The 20,405-nt window shown below is 40.4% G+C and overlaps 1 protein-coding gene across 5 annotated transcripts in view; it reads left to right on the plus strand.

Annotated features, from left to right (window-relative positions):
* The window catches only part of LOC147111934 (sister chromatid cohesion protein PDS5 homolog B-like), a 249,945-nt gene that overhangs the window by 198,824 nt on the left and 30,716 nt on the right, over nt 1-20,405 (plus strand). For all 5 annotated transcript variants that reach the window (XM_085999339.1, XM_085999336.1, XM_085999338.1 and 2 more), the window contains 8 exons: nt 1,962-2,166; nt 5,813-5,927; nt 7,495-7,627; nt 8,033-8,152; nt 10,822-10,884; nt 11,354-11,499; nt 13,689-13,800; nt 18,694-19,124. In XM_085999339.1, coding sequence (XP_085855465.1) covers nt 1,962-2,166; nt 5,813-5,927; nt 7,495-7,627; nt 8,033-8,152; nt 10,822-10,884; nt 11,354-11,499; nt 13,689-13,800; nt 18,694-19,124 — 1,325 coding nt within the window. The remainder of the gene's footprint in view (nt 1-1,961; nt 2,167-5,812; nt 5,928-7,494; nt 7,628-8,032; nt 8,153-10,821; nt 10,885-11,353; nt 11,500-13,688; nt 13,801-18,693; nt 19,125-20,405) is intronic.

A 20,405-nucleotide genomic window follows, 5' to 3' on the forward strand; every position in this document is an offset into this window, starting at 1 on the left:
TTTAATAGATGTTTTTAAAATTATAAAGTTTGATGGGAGTGAATAGGGAAACTTTCTTGTTGTGGAGTCAGTCGTCAATTTAAAATCAGTGAGGAGAGGGGTTAGGACAAATCCTTCTACGCAGAGGGTTGTTGGAATATGGAATGCTTTGGCCCAGGAGTGGTTGAAGCAGAGACCATTGCTGCTTTAAGGGGAAAATGTGCATTTGTGTCAGCCTTGTAGCAGTGGTAGCACTCTCCTCTGAATTAGAAGGTTGTGGGTTCAAGCCCCACTACAGCGACTTGAGCACATAATCGTGGCTAACACTTCAGTGCAATACCGAGGGAGTGCTGCACAGTTGGAGGTTACTGTCTTTCAGATGAGATGTTAAACTGAGGTTCTGTCAGCCCTTTTAGGTGGATATAAGTAAAATATCCCATGGCACTATTTGAAGAGAGCAAGAGTCCTGGCCACCATTTATCCCTCAGCCAACATAGTTAAAACAGATCATCTGATCATTTATCTCGCTGTTCTTTAAATTCTTAGGCCTGACTGCCAAGAGGTGAAAGCTAATTTTCACCAACAAGCTACTGCTTGAATTATTTTTGTAGCTGGATATAATTTTGAATGTACTTATAGGATGGAGCTTGTAAATTATTTTTTTTTTAATTACACACCTAGTTTGATCAGTAATAAATGAGCCAAAAGCCTGTGAAGCATCTACTGAGCATCAGTTTTGGCTAGAGAATCTAAAAAGAAAGAGCCCTAAATCTTGCTTGAATTGCATTCTTTTCATTTTATTGATCTCATTTGTCATGCATGGGCTGTTGATTCATTGCCATACTGGCCACTGAAGGAGATTCAGTTAAATTGAAATGAGTTTTAATTATGTTTATGGATGGATTTCTTTAAGTGTAAATTTGGACATTTTAAAGAAATCTCATAATAATTGCCCCTTTTTGTTGGGTCCTAAGTGTGTGTTAACTGGCAGGGATGAATCCTGTGGTTCTAAAGTTAACGGAGTAACCTCCTGATTAAAGAGAGAAAAGGAGTCTCGTAAATGCCATATCTTCCATGAAAAATGTTTACAATTGATCATGTGATTTTAAAGGGCTGTAATTAGTTCAAATCCCAATATGGCAAGTTGTGAAATTGAATTAAATTAATCTGGTAATTTGTAAAAAAAAAACACCCCCACAAAAACTTTCAGATTATCATTAAAAACCCAACTGGTTCACTAATGTCATGCAGGGAAGTGAATCTGCCATCCCTACCCGGTGTGGTCAACATACTCCAGTCCCACTGTTGCTTCTTAATGCCCTTCGGGCAACTTGGGAAGAGCAATAAATAGTGCCCTGCAAGTGTTACCTGCAAGCTCATTTTTAATGTGGAAGCAAGTCATCCTCGGTTCCGAGGGACTGCCGAAGAAGAAGCAAGTGTTGCCCACATTCCAGGAACCAATTTAAAAAAAATTAAAAATTATGTTCAACTGCTTAATGAGCATGATTGGAATTTCGTGTTCATAGGTAAAAAGACATTGCTATAGAATCGCTGACCATTGTAAGAGGGCTGGAGTTCAGCTATTGAGGCTACAACAATTTAGGCTTCTCGGAAGCCATAATTCTGAATGCTTTGAGTCAGATTGAAGCCTGGTATCCGGAACAGAGGCTAATCAGTCATAAATTACAGCCATTAGTAATTAGTACAGATAAAATATTGTTTGAAAAGGAAGTGGTCGTCCCATGCATGCATCAAGGGCTGCTGGCCAACCAACCTTAAACCTGTGTTTACAGTATGTAAATTGGAGCTTTTCAATGGTTCCTGCAGATACAAAAGCACTGGGGAAGCTGTGCTACAAACATATCTGTATCAATAGAGTGTAGAAATGTGTATGTTGCGATATGTCCGCTTAAGTATTCAGTTTCCACTTTTTAACTTTAATATTGGCACAAGACTATAGCTATTGAATTGTTCATTTACAGGATGAATGTTATCAAGTGAGGCAGATATTTGCACAGAAGCTCAACAAAGGACTTGCCAAACTACGACTACCACTGGAGTACATGGCAATTTTTTCACTGTGCGCGAAGGACCCAGCAAAAGAAAGAAGAGCACATGCCAGGCAATGCCTAGTGAAAAATATCACTATTAGGAGGGAGTATCTGAAGCAGCATGCAGCAGTGAGTGGTAGGTATTGCCAAGTTTTAGGATAGAAAATAACCTATTGCAGCAGAAGAAATGCCAGCATTTCCACCCTCTATTTCACAGAAGGAATGTACTGCATCTTTTTGCTGTAGTAGAAGCTAATTTTACAATTTTATAGAAAAGTATGATGTTCAAAAGAAGTGGGTTTTTTTTAACCTGTGTTTTCACTGACTTTTGACTTTGTGAAAATCATCCCCTCAAACAGTGAACTATACATGTGAAAGTTAGCTGGAGAGGTTGTTAATTAGAATTAATCTATGTAGAAAAGCAAAAATGGCTTTTTTAAAGAAAACTGATCAAAGTGTTAATTTTCAGATTTTTTTCAAGATGTTCACTAACACTGAAGAATTTAGCATTATCTATTAATAAATATCTTGTGATGAATCTAAACTAAATCAGACCTTGGTGATTAGTTGTCATATCTCCCCGTTAGCTCTTGTTTTCATACTGAATCTTGCAGTATCGAGTATTTCCGGACTTTGCGGTCATTGGCGAAGTGATGGCGCTCACCACTGACCCTGAAGAAAGCTGCTCACAAAGACCTAGCGATCTCTATCACAATTTCACCTCGCCCAACGTTAATTTGAATCTGACACCAAGTTTAGGGGATCTCCAGCATCAGTGACAGTGATGTCATCAAGCTGGCTAAGCAGCAAACCACATTGAAAAATTCTCAGACAGCAAACCAGGAAGTAAAATGCACTGATTTTCTGTCACTTTTTAATAATTTTACCAAAAGCGAAATAAAGATTGGGACTTCTACTTTTAATGCCATGTGTAAGCTGAAATATCATAAATAAACTTAAATTTTTTTTTAGAAAGTACATGGCATTTTTATCAATGGAAAAAAATTGACATTCAAGTATAAGATTAGTTTTTCAGGGTCAGAACGGTTGTTCAGCAGTAATTATGCCTCCGTACGCCATTAAAAACCCAGTTAGACCTCATTCAACAAGGCTTAACATTTTTTGGGGGTATTCCAAGAGCGATATTCCAGCGTAAAAGCTTAAACTCTCGTCACTTCAGTGATTTCACTTGATTGCCAGCTTCAGGGAGTTCAGCAGCGGGCCCTGTGGAGGAGCATGGAATGATTGACAGCAACTTTTGGATTTCTGTATTTAACTGCGCATAACTTCAGAAGTTGCTGTCAGATTCAGTTGTAATGATAGTGAAGGCTGACAGTTTTGCCATCATTACAACCGCAAATTCCAGATCATTGATATCTCCGTAAAGGCTCGCTCTTTTATTTTTAACAACTCTTTAAATACAACATTATTGACCTACACTGCAATCATAGTATGCAGTGTATATGGCACATTGTGTTAATTAGCTTTACCAGATGTCTGAAATTGTGGAAGACTAGGTAGTGGCAGTGACACTGTTGTGTACTACTTTTCTTGCCCACTATGTCACTGCCACCAGATTTTTGTCTGTTTCCCTGTAGGGGTGGGGTTAGGTGTGCTCCAGGTGATTGGTGTGTGATTTATGTGGGGGCTGCTGTTAACATTCCAACCAACTGCTGGCAGTGGGCTAAGAAAGGGGAGCAGATTTTGAACAATTTCTCCTGATTCAGCCTCTGGCAGAGTGTTTTTTCTCAGACTGGAATATTTTCATAATACCTTGATCGACATTGGCTGGGTGCAGGGTCTTCCTGCTGGTAATTCAGTGCAGGAAAATCAACAGCTTAGGATCCAGGAAATGTGGGTATGTTGGGGCAGCCCAGGACGCAGTGTGTTAGGTGTGGTGATTTTGTACATACCAAACGGTGCCCTCTGCCAATAGGGCTGGATCTTTGAGCACAAGATGGTTGTGCCCTCCCTACCACAGGCTCTCCAGTACTGCAATGATCCAAGAGTTCCACCTGTGCAAGTGGGCAGGGGTGTGTGGTATTCTCTGGGGTTAATTAAAATTTTGCCTTTTTATTTGAGTTGAGACTGTGCACGCTGTTTCACAGATGGAGTCCCATTTATCATCTAGTAAGGGCCGGCCACGTGTGTCTTCCAAGCTATTTTTGTTGTATCAGTATATTTGAGCACATGGGGAAATTGTCTTACTGGCCCTTTCCTGGGTGGTTGTTATGCTACAACAGCTACATTTGTGTGATGTTGCATATGCCACATCTTGGACACCTGGGGTACTATGTGGCATCATCCAGTTTTTTGTATGTGTTAAATATGCATGTTTCACTTGCGTGATCTTTTGAGCAGCCAGATGCGCGCTCTGCCTTTCTTTGTGCAAGTATCCTTGTGTGTCGCCTTAATCACGCACATGCTAGTCTTTGCTGGGCAATCAACTGACAGCATGCAAGATAACTCGCCTGTTGATTGCTGGTTGGTTTGTGGCACTTGTTGCTTTGTGACCTGAGGTCCAAGATCTGAAGTAGGTAAAAGCAGCAAGGGAGTGGTTCTGTGGGTTGGTGTTCACTGGAACTTGCGGGTGGGGAGAGGGGATGCTGTCCTGCTGGTCAGGTTTTGGTTACAATCAGGAGTGCTGTGACAGTTGCTTAGGCCCCTGGTCAGTGTATTCTGGGTTGACATGGCCTCACTGATTGATCATTTGAGACTGCTTGAAATATTGCCTGCCAATAACCTACAAAGTTGGTATTTTTATGGTATGGAAAGTAATACCAAAAATATAAAATCATGCTGTAAAATTGCATGGCGCTTTCATGGCTGTAAAATTGCATGGCGCTTTCATGGTTTTTCTAAGTATGTTCAATGCTTTATCAAAATAACAGATTGAAAATGGAGGATAATCAATGAAAAATAAGAAAACTTTATATTGTCGACATTTATAGCACCACCGCTTGAAGGATCTTAGTTTATCAATATATACACCGATATTTTTCTCCCCCCCCCCCCCCAAAACATTGTGTCAGTGTTTCAATGCACAATACAGCTATCTTTGTCCGAGAGGTCAGGCCAACACTGTTCACATTGTTCTGTATCTGGCTACAAAGAGGATATGGAAGATTAGCTAGGTGACTGCACCCATTGCTTTTTTCACTCCCCCTTTTTTTTTCTCCTGAGTACCTAGCTTGCACTCTGCACTTTCCCTTAACAATAAGGCTGATATATAACATGCACCATTTGGAGCATAACCTTCGTGAGCCCACGTGTTACTGCTTAACCATCTATATGCTTACAGGATACATTTTGATACATTTTTATTTAGCATTTTTGTTAGCTTTATAGTTTGAAATTTTTGTCTTTCATAATTTAAAAAAAGCTCTTGCAGCTTTGCAAGAAGAATGAGGTTAGGAATTTAATAATGGCAAGACTGTAATACCTCAACAGAAGCTCGGGTTTTGATCTGTATGTTGGTGGCCAGTATAAACAAGTTGTGGTATTTATGCGGAAGGGTAAGAGAAACAGCAAATGGCACCAGAGGTGGGAAAAAATCTGAAGTGGGTTGAATTTAAATTTTGAAGATCTGTAGAACAGGCATATCATTGATATTTTATGCTGCCTTTACACCCGTTGCTGATGTAACTAGGAGAATTATTAATTTAGGTGAGAAAAGTCAGAATTGATGGCAGTCAATGACTACTGCAGTTGTAATGGGATGCTTTTTTCCGGAATATTTTATTTAGAAATGAATGATTCGGTTTTTTTTCTTGTGACTGCAGAAAAATTGTTATCGTTGCTGCCCGAATATGCTGTTCCATACACCATTCACCTCCTTGCACATGATCCAGATTATGTAAAGGTACAGGATATTGAACAACTGAAAGACATTAAAGAGTAAGTGTGCCATTTAACTTTACTGTTCTATTCGTGTTTACAAAATAATTTAAAGTTGCAAAGATATAAACAAATGTCTCTGTACTTGTTCTTTATATGTTATCCTAAAAAATATTTAACCTTTTCCCTCCATGTCCAAATTACTTCCTACCCCTTTGCTCAATTTTCATGCATTTGTTTAGTGAGTGCTTATTTAAAAAAACCTGCATTCATTATGAAGCGTATGTATCTTTCTGAATTCATCTTGATTACAGACAGAATAAATATGCATTTATATATCGCCTTTCACATCCTTAAGATGCCCCAAAGTGTTTCACAGCCAATTAAGTATTTTGAAATATCATCACGGTTACTTAGTAAGAAGACATAACATACAGCTCCTCAGAGCCCAAAGCAGCTCTGTATGGGAAGTTAGAAAAAGCTGCTGGAATTAAAGCAGAGTCTTGGAAACAAAATTGCTAGGAATTAGCATTGTGAATGATGACAATCCAGTCATCCCTTTCCTTTTGATAATAGGATGTTGCCTCTAGTTGCATCCCTCGAGTAGGCAGTTTCTCGTGACATAAGTGAACTGCTTGTTCACAAAACTCATTTGCCTTGATGTCTTTCTAGAATCCAGCAAAAGCTAAAAGATCTGCACATCAATTTTTATGCTTAATTTACTTGAAAGAAAATAGATGAGCTTTGAAGACAAAACAAAAATGCAGTGTAATTTCACTGTAGCTTTGGGACAGTACAGCTACCGTGTACAAATTAACTAATTTAAATATGCAACTTAATAATAATTCTTATACACCGCCCCTCATTCTGAATTGAATGGCTGGGACCAATACAGAGTCCTATCCTGTTGGCACCTGCAAAGCACAGGTCCTGTATTTACTCTTCACTTGGTTGCCTAATCTAAAATAGGAGCAACAGCTACTAGCTACGCCTTCAAAATAAAGTGCACACCCACCTTTTTAACCTTTAGTTGGCAGAATATACTTCTGTTTTTTTCATAATTTGTGACCGCCTCTGAAAGAGAATAGAAGCAAATAAAGGAAGAGTTTGTTTTAACATAACCTTAATGCATCTTTCAAATGTCCCACATTGCTTCACATACAATGAATTACTTTTTGAAGTGTAGTAACTGCTATGTAGAAGTAGTATCCCTGTTAAGGGGTTTCATTTTTGAAAATAGGAGGCGATTTGAGCGAAATAGGAGAAAGCTGCAAATCACAAATGTGTAGTAGTGTTTTGTGTAACCAGAGGGTCATTAAATTGAAATGTACTGCAAGATAATCGGTGATTTGTCGGAGCACCTGAAGGATTGTTTTCTGGCTTCAAAACAAAATGCCTGTTTGTTGATTATGAAGACTATTAAAAGTTTTTAAAAATTAGTAAGAACATTTGGAAAAATCAGTTGCTGCTTTAGTGCTGCTAAAGGTTACTTCATCAGATGTTCTGAATTGAAGTGCCAGTATGCCTGTTTTAGTAAGACGCTAAAATTGGAAATCCATACATCTTATTCGGGAAATTGGACTCTTAAGTAATAACTTAATTTCTTTATTTTAATTATGTCCTCCAGATGTTTATGGTTTATGCTTGAAATCCTAATGGTTAAAAATGAAAACAACAGTCATGCTTTTATCAGAAAGATGGTGGAAAACATAAAACAGACAAAAGATGTCCAGGGCCCCGATGATCCAAAGACAAATGAGGTTTGTCTTTAAATTTTGATACAAATAATTTGAATACAGTAATTGGGATATATTGCAGCTTGTACTTTTTCAGAATTCTGCAGTTAATGGCAGTAACATGTTATTTGAGTATGCCATTGAGATCTTTAATGAGGTGCATAGATACAAGCATGTACTCATTCCTGACTCGCGTCTCAGTATGGCACTGCTGTTGCAATCTCTTTGTTCTGTTTGGTCAGTATCTTTCAGAGGGCATCAGTAAAGATTTAAAAAATACTACCAAGTGATGCTATTTAAGTGAAAATTGATGGTAGGATGATAACATCAAAGGATAACTTATGTGCTTTTCAAAATCTAACCATTCCACTGAACCTTCTCTAAAAATATTAATCTGCAGAGCTTACATCTTTGTCTGTTTCCTTTTAGAAATTATACACCGTTTGTGATGTTGCGATGAACATCATCATCTCTAAAAGTACTACATACAGCCTGGAGTCTCCGAAGGACCCAGTCCTTCCTGCTAAATATTTCACTCACCCTGATAAGGTGCGTACGGTCGATTGATTTTAGTAGGTGACACTTATCTTCAGAAATCTCCCCAGCTGTCCACTTGCTGATTTCCATGTATATATTCCTGATTACATTTTGTTATGAGCAAATGAGTATATATTAAGTATTCAATTACATGTGTATTAGTATCACATTGCCAAAGAAATATTACAATAATGTATTAATGTATCAATTGTATCACTTGAATAGAATTAATCTGTTTTTGCCTTTTTATTTTTAAATGACACCAAATTTTGGGTTATGAAAGCACTGTGTGCTTTTGTTCCAACATATCTGTACTGAACTAACCAACACGCGAAGAAGAAAGTGCTAAACCTGCACAATTCATTGGTTAGCGTACTGTTAAAATATTGTGTCCTACTTTAGGAAGGATGTCAAGCCCATGGAGAGAGTGCAAAAGCGATTCACGAAGGTAATAGCTGGAATAAGAGGCTTCAGCTATGAAACTGGGGCTTTTTGTATTAGAACAAAGAAGGTGCAGAGGAGACTTGATAGCAGTATTCAAAATTATGAAGTGTTTCCACTGGTATTGAGTCATTAACTGGAAGGCGTAAGTGTAAGATCAAAGTGAACGGTTAGGGGGAGAAGATTTATGGAGTGACTATTGACAGCCTTACACATGGGCCACGCCGACAACAAATTTGCAAATGCGCAACGCCACGTTACATTACGTTTGCGCATACGCAATTCGGCACTGAACAGACCCTTTACAAGTCGTCGTCCAATACTCCACTCTGGGACCTGGGATAGCAGCTCTCTGGGGAACTCCTTTGCTGTGCAACTCTATCCTTGGCCATCCACTGGCATCCTTTACCATACTGGCTCCCCAATTTCCAGCTCCCCAATTTCCCCTCTCTTACTGTTTAAGTTCCCCGGCTCTAATAGTGGGTGTGTTTTAACCCTAACTACAAGTTCAAACTGCAGGTTTAAAATTTCCTGGGCCCACTTCCCATCCTCCGACCATGCCTGCTCTTTGTTTTCATCAGTGAGCACTGGATCTTTGCTCAAATTTGGCGTCCAAATTTCTGGACTTCTCTGCCGTCAAGATTATGCTACTACACTGTAAGACACAGCTGCTGTAACTCTGACCTGCTGTTTAGCTGCTTAAGTTTTACAGTAACTTTGATTAGCCTACAGCCCATTTCCCCCACCACTGCTGTTACCTGCTGAGCTTATGAATGTCCTACTGGTCCTATCTTATAGTGACATCCAACTATTCCCTGGTCCCTCGTGCTATACCCTGGGTCTTGCATTATAACCTGGTCCCCCTCACTCTCGCTACACCCTGACCCTGCGTTGTCCGGGATGCGAGAGGAGGTAGCTGACCAAGTAATCTAGCAATTTCTTGCAAACAATTCTAGAGGAGCCATGTCATAGAATTCCATACGGTATATGCAAGATTGCTACAATGGGTCTGGAGACGGTGTTCGGATTGACGAGGGCAGTTTTCACAAGTGCGGATGCGCGTTTCTGGCCACATGCGTTGCCAGTGCCATGCATGCACGCAGCAGACCATCTTGTGGATTTTGGGAGTCGCTGCCGATAGCAGTGTTAGTAATAATGCATCCAAATATTTATGGAGAGGGGTGTTAGGACATGGAATTCCTTACCAGAAACGGCAGTGGATGTAGAGTCCATAATCCAGCTTTCAAAAGGAAAGTGGCATAAATATTTGAAAATGAAAAATTTAAAAGGGGTATGCAGATTGGGCCTAAAGGGATAGCTCTTTCAGCACAGACTCAGCGGGCCAAATGGCATTTTCTTGTGCTGTAAAATTCAACGATTCCAATTGCCTCTTTATCCAGCAGCACGTCTAATTACTTCTTTAATCTATTTCTAATCTTTACTTCGTTGCTGATGAGAGCTGGAAAAGAACGTTGAGTTTTATTAACATTTTAGCAATGAAAACTGTAAAATGTGAAATGAGGACTGAAAGCTGCATCACCTGCTTTAATTGCCTCTCTATATCCTGCATAAAACCTGCTGGAACACTCAGTGCTGTAATTAAATAGAATATGAGTTTCACACTAATATTGGTTAAATCTTTTGTAATAACATGAAATTAAAACATCTGGTTATCATTGTAAAGTTGGACTGCAAATAGCTTGGAGGGAAATGGGGGTATTCCAGAAGAATAGCACAGAAACTTAGGAGCTTGGTTTAGTCACTTTTGCCTGTGGAACACTTTCCCAGACCGTATAAGTAAAATTAAATATTACTTGCTGAAATTGGAGTAGGCAGTAGGAAAACTCTGACGTGTTGGTTTCCAAGTACAACTTCTTCAAATCTTTCTGTGCTTCCAGCAACCACAAAGGTCAATTTTGTAAGATGTCAGTTTTACAGCTGTCTCTGACTGCAACTTCGCTTGCTATGTAACATAAAATAAGACGCACTGTCATTGCTCACAGATCGTTGATATCATTCAAAGGGTGAAATCTATTTGAATGTTCATTTGAGTTTTATTTTGCTATAAAACCCTGTCCACCTCTATTTTGGAACTTTTATGAGCGGCATATTGTAATTAGCATGAATAATGATTTGAAGATGGTAAATTGCAATCTTGTTTCGAGTTTACTGTACAATACTGTTCTATTGATGTCTTTTAGAGTTGAAATAATAAAAGCATTCTTAACTTTTTTTTCCAGAACTTCAACAACAGCAAAAATTATCTACCTCCAGAAATGAAAGCCTTTTTCACACCTGGAAAGGTATTTCTTTTTTTTAAATTCTAATACACTTGTAAATAGAGAAACAATTCTGCTACGGCTAGATGTCTTCACACAAATCTAATTCTTCATTCAGTTTTACTCTGTGCACCACAGAAACTGTTGCCCTTTGATTTAAAAAAAATTAATTCCCTATTGTATGTGGTATCGAATCTTTTGAAGATTGTTTGTTAGCAATGAACCTTTTAAGGTGAAGTAATGCAAGTCTTTTCAAAATGAATTGTATTAACGTGAGATTTGTACTATTTCATTTTAATCAGCATTAATTGTAATAAGGGCAATTAGAGATGGGCAGTAAATGCTGGCATTGCCAGCGACGCCCACGTCCCATAAATGAATTATAGTGTATTAATTAAGCCTTAAAATTCAAAACTATTGCTGTTTTTATAATTCACATTTTAACTGCCAATCAGTCTTCAACTTAATCATATTGGATTTTTATTCCACACAGCCGAAGGCAACTAATGTTCTTGGTGCTGTAAATAAGCCTCTGGCATCAGCAGGAAAACAGGCACAGACCAAGTCATCACGAATGGAGACTATGAGTAATGCCAGCAGCAATTCTAATCCCAGTTCTCCTGGAAGAAGTAAAGGAAGGTACAAAAATAACACTGGCTGAACATGAATTCCATAGTCAGTCAATAGTAACATTGAACCGCCTAAAATTAAAAGGACATTCAGTTGCCAGGAGAATCACTGTTTCTTAAAGTTCCCTGTTCTAAGCTTGAAGCTTAGCCATTTTAGGACAACTGTCAAATTTCAGCAGCTAAATCAAAATTATTTTTTATTTTGTGTGGAGGAAAGAAGATTCATTCCCAGTGTATTATTTAACCAGTTATCTGTTCTGTAGATCTCTGTACTTTTTTTTTCTTAAATGTCTAGTGATGAGAAATTCCAATGCTGTGTACTTTGAAAACTGAAACAATGTACAGTACTCAGTTTTAAAGATAGTAGGGGAAAAATTTGGTATCTACCATTTTGGGGCACTAATTGGCGCCGGCGACCGCGATATTCAGTTTTAGCGCCCCAAGAGGAAGGTGGAGTGCTACTTCAAACTAACCCCGAATATTGGGGCGGTGCCTTCTGCAACACTAGGCACTGGACCACATAGCATTGCCGCATGGAAGGGCTTTTCCCCTCATTAAAGGGGAGAGCCCAAGCTCACAACTCTGTGGGACTCTACCTGGACCACCAGGGAACCGTGTCAGCAGCCCGGCACACAAGGAGTGCCGGGCTGCCAGATCGTGGCACGGACCCCACCCCACGTTCAAAAAAGCAACGGGGCGCGACAAGTAAGTTGCCCGATTTTTTTTCATTCCCCACTCGCCACCTCCCCTTACTTGGCACCCCACGAGCTTCCTGCCACTCTGTTCTCACGCCCTGAATCAGTCGCTGTCATCACCCGGCACAGATGCAGGAGGCGCGGCCAATTTTGCAGGTGCGGTGAAAACAGGGCGCTGCGCACGGTGGTGATGTAGTTATCGCCTGCGGAGCAGGGCGCTACCAGTTACCACCACCGCTGAATTTAGTGGGAGTCGTTACCGACGTCGCGCCCGGGTGAAAAGTCGTTGGCGCCAGCGGGAGGCGCGAAGGTACCCAATTTCTAGCCCAGTGTATTTTCTTTTAAGGGAAAAATTGTTTGAGAATCCATATTATAGAAACCGTTTATAGAAATTAACTAAAACGTACAAAAATAATGGACTGAGACCTGTGCTTGCATATGATATCCTTACAGGATGCAACTGTTGCATATTTTGTCAAAGTAGCACATTGTGAGTAATGGCTTAGTGAGTAATTGCATCATGTAGTGTAATAACGAGCTATACAGATTAGGAAGGTCCCAGGTTAGATGATTCTCTGGTTTAGAGAGGAGGAAAATTGTTTAGGTTTCCTATTTCTGATCATTACCCAGCAACTCCTGCTAAATGGGACTAAGATATAAGGAGAGGAACTGATCAGACTTTGTCCAGGCACACACCTGGAGAAGCTCTGGTGCCTAGGTGCCATACCCTGGCATTAACCATTCTCTTCAGAATAGTGGCGACAAGGAGGACAAATGGTGCATTGTTCAGTGTTCAATTACTGAACATGTTTTAAAATTTATATTTTACATTTTTACTATAAAAAGTTTGAAGTAAATTATTTCACTTAATCTTGAGTCTGAAATTATTTCTGTTGGAGGAGCTTTATTTTGTACTTAAAACAAGCAGATGTGAATGGGGTTTTCAGGTTCAAAACAGACATTCGCTGTATTTCACATGTACTTTCCAAAAATGTCTTGGAAATGATTATAATAGTGAAAGCATATAATTTTAGGATTTCCTAGCAACCAGCAATGATAGCTACACAACCTTAATACAGGTAACAGTTATTTAATGTGGGAAAATGGCACACTCTGGAAGGATCCATGGGTAAATGAGTACAAATATTGGCTATTATATTTCTGTAATGACAGATAATGTTGTAACTGCAATTGCTGCTCGTTTTGCAATGTTATTTTTCACAGCAGAACATAGTTTTCCATAAAGTTTGCATTATATATTTTTAAAAGGTGTGATTTTAAGGCAGTTATCACTCCGTGGTATTTTTCTTAATGGAAAGATGAATATTTTCTGGTAGAATATATGTCACTGTTTAGTATCTATTAGGGAGGAAAATTGTAAAATTTCTTTCTTTTGAGAAATGAACTAGATGGATGGGAAGATTTGTGCAAGGAAATGGAACAAGAAATTGATTAGTCATGTTAGCTGTATTTGAATACTCAATTTGTAAATCTTTTAATCAAGGCTTGATACCTCTGAAATCGATCAGTGTGAAAATGAAGACATCACAGTAATGAAGAATCCACCTCTTCCAGCAAAGAAAATGGAAAAGAGGGAAGACTCAGACCACCTGAGGGTATGTCTAACTGAGTGTGTTCAAGAGAAGATTATATTCCATGGCTGAGCTATTTTGAGGTCAGAACTAATCGCATTTAGTGATATTCAGGACCTATGTATAGGAAACTTTGGTTCGGAGGTTGTATGTCCGGAATACTCGATCTAACGGCAAAAATCAGGAGCCGTTTTCTGTAAGTTTTTTTAGATCTCTTTTTTTCTCCCAGTCAGCCACTGCAAGGTCTGTAGCTATAGCTTCAGCTACAGACGCTTGCAGCTGCAGCCGACTCTTTAGAAGCTGTTGTTAAGCAACAGTGTTTGTTGTCAGATATGGAGATGAAAACCTCCGTATGCTTCAACATTAACTTTGTATGTCCGGCAATTTTGATAGATCGGCAACACGCCGGTCCCGTCAGTGCCGGATATCACAAAGTTTCCTGTATCAAGTTTTACAGAATAAAGTTGGACAAGATGGTTTGTCAAGATAATTAGTGGACGGCTCATTACAAACCTGGCGATTTCCTTGGTTTGGAGCTGAACTGTTGGTATGCACAATATGTTTTACTGAAAGTATTACGAGGGGTTTCTTAATAGCAGCAGTTGTGCTGTTCAAGGAGGAAGTGCTTTACTGCAAAGAAGCTCTCTGAATATTAGTAAATCAAAAAGTTCCATTTAACATTCAGTGTTGTGTGGTTTTAGTCTTCGTTTCTGCTTCGCATAGTTCTCCCAATTTTTACTCTCCAAATCTTATAGGAACAGGACTAGCCTATACAGCCCCTCGCGCTTGTTCTGCCGTTCAGTTAGATCCTGGCTAATCTGTATCTCAACTCCATTTACCTGCTTTTGCTCCATATACCATGATATCTTTACCTAGCAAAAATCTATCTATCTATCTCGGTCTTGAAAATTTCAGGGACCCAGCATCCACAGCCTTTTGGGGGGAGCGAATTCCAGATTTGTACTTCCTGATTTCACGCTAACTGACCTAGCTCTGATTTTAAGATTATACCCTCTTGTTCTGGTTTCGCCCACCAGATCAAATCGTTTTTCTGTATCCATTCTTTCCAATCCCTTTATCATTTTAAAGGCCTCAATTAGATCAGCCCTCAATTTATAAACTCCAGGGAATACAAGCCATGATTATGTAATAAAAAGAGAAAATGCTGGAAATACTCAGCAGGTCAGGCAGCATCTGTGGCGAGAGAAACAGAGTTAACGTTTCAGGTCGATGACCCTTTGTCAGAACTGGAAAAAGCTGGAGATGGAACAGGTTTTTAAGCAAGTGCAGGGGGGGCAGAGAGACGGGGAGGGGAGGAAAGAGCGAAGGGGAAGGTCTGATAGGATGGAAGGCAGGAGAGATTAAGTGACAAAAGGGATAGATTTTCCACCCTTCCCTCACCTTCACATGGTCCAACACTGACTCTTCCCTTCCCTTCCCTTCCTCGACTTCTCTGTCTCCATCTCTGGGGATAGGCTATTAAGAAACATTCACTACAAGCCCACTGACTCCCACAGCTACCTGAACTACACTTCCTCTCACCCCGCTTCCTGTAAGGACTCTATTCCATTCTCCCAGTTTCTCTGTCTCCGCCGCATCTGCTCTGACGATGCCACCTTACGTACGAGTGCTTCTGACATGTCTTCCTTTTTCCTCAACCGAGGATTCCCCCCTACTGTGGTTGACACGGCCCTTGACCGTGTCCGTTCTATTTCCTGCACTTCTGCTCTCACCCCTTCCCCTCCCTCCCGGAACCACGATAGGGTTCCCCTTGTCCTTGCCTTTCACCCCACCAGTCTCCACATTCAATGGATCATCCTCTGCCATTTCCGCCACCTCCAGCGTGATCCCACCACCAAACACATCTTCCCCTCACCTCCCCTTTCAGCATTCCGAAGGGACCGCTCCCTCCGCGACACCCTGGTCCACTCCTCTATCACCCCTTCCCCTTCAACGGCACCTTCCCGTGCAAGCGCAGGAGATGCAACACATGCCCTTTTACCTCCTCCCTTCCCACAGTCCAGGGCCCCAAACACTCCTTCCAGGTGAAACGGCGATTTACTTGTACTACAGGTAGACTACCCTTTTTCCGAAAACTGAAACCCTCTAAAAAAAACCTTCGGTTTTTTCATTCAGCGTAAGTCGTGCGCACGACTTACGCTGAACGAAAAACCTTCGGTTTTTAGAGGGTTCCGGTTTCGGAAGTTCGGATAAAGGGTAAGTCGTGCGCACGAACCCCCGCCGGCCCCGACCCCCGCCGACTTACGCTGAGCGTCAGCGTAAGTCGTGCGCACGACCCCCCCCGCCGACCCACCTTCCGAAATCCAAAATTCTCCGAAAACCGAAACACGGCTGGTCCCGAGGTTTTCGGATAAAGGATAGTCTACCTGTACTTGCAATTTAGTATACTGTATTCGCTGCTAACGATGCGGTCTCTTCTGCACTGGGGAGACCAAACGCAGATTGGGTGACTGCTTTGCGGAACACCTCCGTTCAGTCTGTAAGGGGACCCTGAGCTTCCGGTCGCCTGTCACTTTAATTCTCCACTCCACTCCCACTCTGACCTCACCGTCCTCGGCCTCTTGCACTGTTCCAATGAAGCTCAACGTAAGCTCAAGGAACAGCACCTCATCTTTCGATTAGGCACTCTACAGCTTTCTGGACTCAACATAAGAGTTCAACCATTTCAGACCATAACCTCTGTCCCAATCTTTTTTCCCTTTTTTTATTTTTTTCTCTCTCTCACATGGCAGCTGTCTTTCTTTCTGCCAGTGCCATTTACACTTGACCTAGAGTCATCTTTTGTTTCTTAACTTGTCCCATTACCATCTCCTTTTGCCTTACACCATCATCCCTTTTGTCTCTTAATCTTTCCTGCCTTCCATCCTATCACGGACCTTCCCCTTTTGTTCTTTCCTCCCCTCCCCCCGCCCTGCACTTGCTTAAAAACCTGTTCCATCTCCAACTTTTTCCAGTCCTGAAGGGTGATCGACCTGAAACGTTAACTCTGTTTCTCTCTCCACAGATGCTGCCTGACCTGCTGAGTATTTCCAGCATTTTCTCTCTTCAGCATCCGTAGTATTTTGCTTTTATAACTTGTCTTCATAATTTAACCCTTTAAGCCTGGGTAGCATTCTGGTAAATCTGCACTGATCCCCTCCAAGGCCAATATATCCATCCTGAGGCCTGGTGCCCCAAAACTAAACACAATACTCATGTGGTCTGACCAAAGCTGTACAACTGAGGCATAACTTCCTCCCCTTTTGTAATTAAGCCCCCTTGAGATAAAGGTGAATAATCCATTAGCCTTTTTGATTACTTGTCATACCTCTGTGCTAGGTTTTAATTTCTGTACATGGACAACCAAATCCCTTTACCCTCCACAGTTACTAGTTTTTCACCAGGAAGAAAATATTTCAATTTGTCTTTCTTGGATCCACAGTGGGTGACTCCACACTTCCCCACGTTGAACTCCACCTAACACAGTTTTTGCACACTCACTTAATCTGTGCTTGTCCCTTTGTAACTTCCATCCCATCTACATAATTTGCTGTGCTAATTTAGTGTCACTTGCAAACTTGGATATACAACTTTCAATATCTTCATCCCAAGTCATCGATGTATATGGTGAGAAGCTGCGGCCCCAGTACAGGTCCCTGGATAACACCACTTGTCACATCAGAGTACGTTCCATTTATTCCTACTTTCTGTCTCCTATCTTCCAACCAATTACCAACCCATGTCACAGGTTACCTCCAATATCATACATTTTTATTTTTGCTAATCTCTTGTGCAGAACCTTATCAAATGCCTTCTGGAAGTCCATATAAGAGAACATTCATTGACACAGTTATCCACCATGTTAGTAACTTCTTCAAAAAATTCAACTAAATTAGTCAGGCAAAACCTACCCTTAACAAATCCATACTGACTTTTGACCAGTTCATATTTGTCCAAATGCCCAGTCACACTCCCGGTAACTTCCCCACAACTGGTGTTAAGCTGATCAGTCTGTAGTTTCCTGGTTACTTCCTCCCTTCTTAAATAATGGGTAACATTTGCAATTTTCCGTTCTAAAGGCACAATAGTGAAGAGTTTTGGAAAACTGGGACTGGCGCATCTGCATTATCTTTACCCATTTCTTTTAAGGTCCTGGAGATTTGTCCAACTTCAATCTACTAAGTTCCTCCCTTTGAATTGAATTATTTTCAGGTTCCCTTGCACTGCTGGTATTTTTGTCCTCTTCCTCTACTGTGAAGACGGATACAAAGTATTCATTTAACAAAATCTGTGACTTGCCTATTGGTGTCCAGTTTTTCCTGAGCTCAAAATCTTTCTTTGCTCCCATCCAGCATCAAGGCTAAACTTGTGATGTGTCTATCCTGTTACCTTTGTATGGCTGCAGTCTGTAATTTCCCCCAGATGAACTTGATTTGTGGGAAACTGATCCAAAGCCATGTTCTAAAAGTGCCAACATGCTGTGTCACCTTGTGTTTACGTTCTGACACCTTGGCAGGGTATTGGAGGAGAGGAAAGAGTGTCACTTTGCAAAGTGTAATAATAACCTGGGTGATGATGGCAGTATTGTGGGCATGACTGAATACGAGAAATTCTGGAAGATACTGCAGCCTGATCCAAATGTAATCTGTTTTTCTGGTTTATATGGGATAATTACTTCTCAGTTCACTTCTGTCAGTCAAATGTTTGACACCTTGGTAACTTGTAGACTGCTCGACATAACGAGCTCAAGTCATAGCGACTATTTTAGGAGTTAATAATTAATATATCTAATAAATGCTAGGAGCAATTTGTTTTATTTTTTATTCCATCATGTTCTTTGCCCTATCACAGGTAGCTAACTGAATGTGTTTTTTGCTCTAATCCCACAAGCCAATGATAACCAATTGTTCTTTATAGTCAGAAACTGATAAACCAAGAGGACGAAAGAAAGCAGCCTCTGCGATTTCATTAGATCAAGAGGACAGGTCAAATGCAGAACTTCTGGATCAGGTGAAACCTGCAAAAGCAGGTCAGCGTGGTCGAAAAAGAGCTGCACACACCTCCGAATCGGATGAGCAGCAATGGCCAGAAGAGAAAAGACCAAAAGAAGACCTCTTGGAGAATGAAGATGAACAGAATAGTCCACCAAAGAAGACAAGGAGAGGGCGTCCGCCAAAAGCTACTAATGAGGAAGTTCCTAAGGGAGAGACGCAAGGAAAGGGAGGCAAAAAGGGTAAGAAGAGGGCACTATCGACAGAGGAAGAAGATGGTGATGGAGATAATGAAAACAAGGAACAGAAGCAAAAAAAACCCAGACAGCCAAGAACACCCAAAAAATCTCAGCAAAGGTTGGTACTTGGAAAGTGATGATTTTACATATCCTCAGCCATTGATGGACTAAAACTTTAAGAGCTTAAAATTATATTACTCTAAGTAAAACGTGAAAACTAAAAGACCCATAATGTTTTCAAGACTAGTAAAGTAGAAATGTAATATGGATTTATATAGAATGAGCATTGAAACTATTCAAACAGTCCTTTAAGTAAGAGGACTTGGATTGGGAAATGCTCGTCTTGATTGATTGAAGCCCAGTTCTGTAAATTATCCAGAGGTGATAAATTGATGGGTGTAGCTAAATAGTTTTTCCAAAAGAAGTGGCCTGCTTATGACTCCGGTTTATGCAGCCTCTTGCACAGCTCCTGACTCTCTAAGATTATGAAGAGTTGCGATAGGGAAATAGAGATTGTTTTCATTGGTTGGCAAGGCAGTAGTGAGAGGGCACATATTTAAAATTATTACAGAAAGTATTAAAGGAGCAGTTAAATAACATTCCTTACACAAGCTGGCTAGAATGTGGAATTCTGTCCCACAAGCTGTGTTGAAGCAGAGTCCATTTTTTTTTAATGAGGAACATGAAAGAATAATATGTGGAGTAAGGAGGAGAGTGGAATTAGACTAGGTGATTTGTGGAGTAAAAAACACCACCACAGACTTAATAATCTGTCCTGTAACATTCTGAACTAATTTTCCTCAGTTCCATGCTGTTGAGCGACATTGTCAACCTCTCCAAATCCTCCAGTAGCAACCCCACACCATTTTAAAAACTGCCACCATTATCTTTTTTTTTTAAAGAAAAAATGTGACTGGGTAGTATTCAGTTCAGTAAGTGAGCTATCGTAGTTGAAGAAAATGGCCAAGCTAACACTAGACTTGCAGTGTACGATGAGAAGCAGTATGATCAGGGACAGCATTGCTATGAAGTGGAGGGAACTTGAGGAATCTTTGGGGATAGTGGATGATTTCAAGTGGTAAAGATAAAAAAGATTGTGAAGCTACCCAAGAGATTATAATAAATTGCAGATACCAAGCACTAATATAAAAGCAAAATAGTGTGGCTGCTGGAAATCTGAAATAAAAACAAAATACTGGAAATACTCAGCAGCTCAGACAGCATCGGTGGAGAGAGAAACAGAGTTAACCTTTCAAGTCGACGACCTTTCATCAGAACTGGAAACAGTTAGAGCTGTACCAGGTTTTAAGAAAGGAAAGGTCTGTGATAGGTTGCAAGGCAGGAGTGATTGAATGACAAAAGGGACAATGGTGAAAGGCAAAAGGGGGTGGTAATGGGT

Source organism: Somniosus microcephalus, chromosome 10 (assembly GCF_052327205.1).
Source record: "Somniosus microcephalus isolate GS21.2 chromosome 10, FLI_Smic_1.0, whole genome shotgun sequence".
In the NCBI taxonomy this organism is placed as follows: domain Eukaryota; kingdom Metazoa; phylum Chordata; class Chondrichthyes; order Squaliformes; family Somniosidae; genus Somniosus; species Somniosus microcephalus.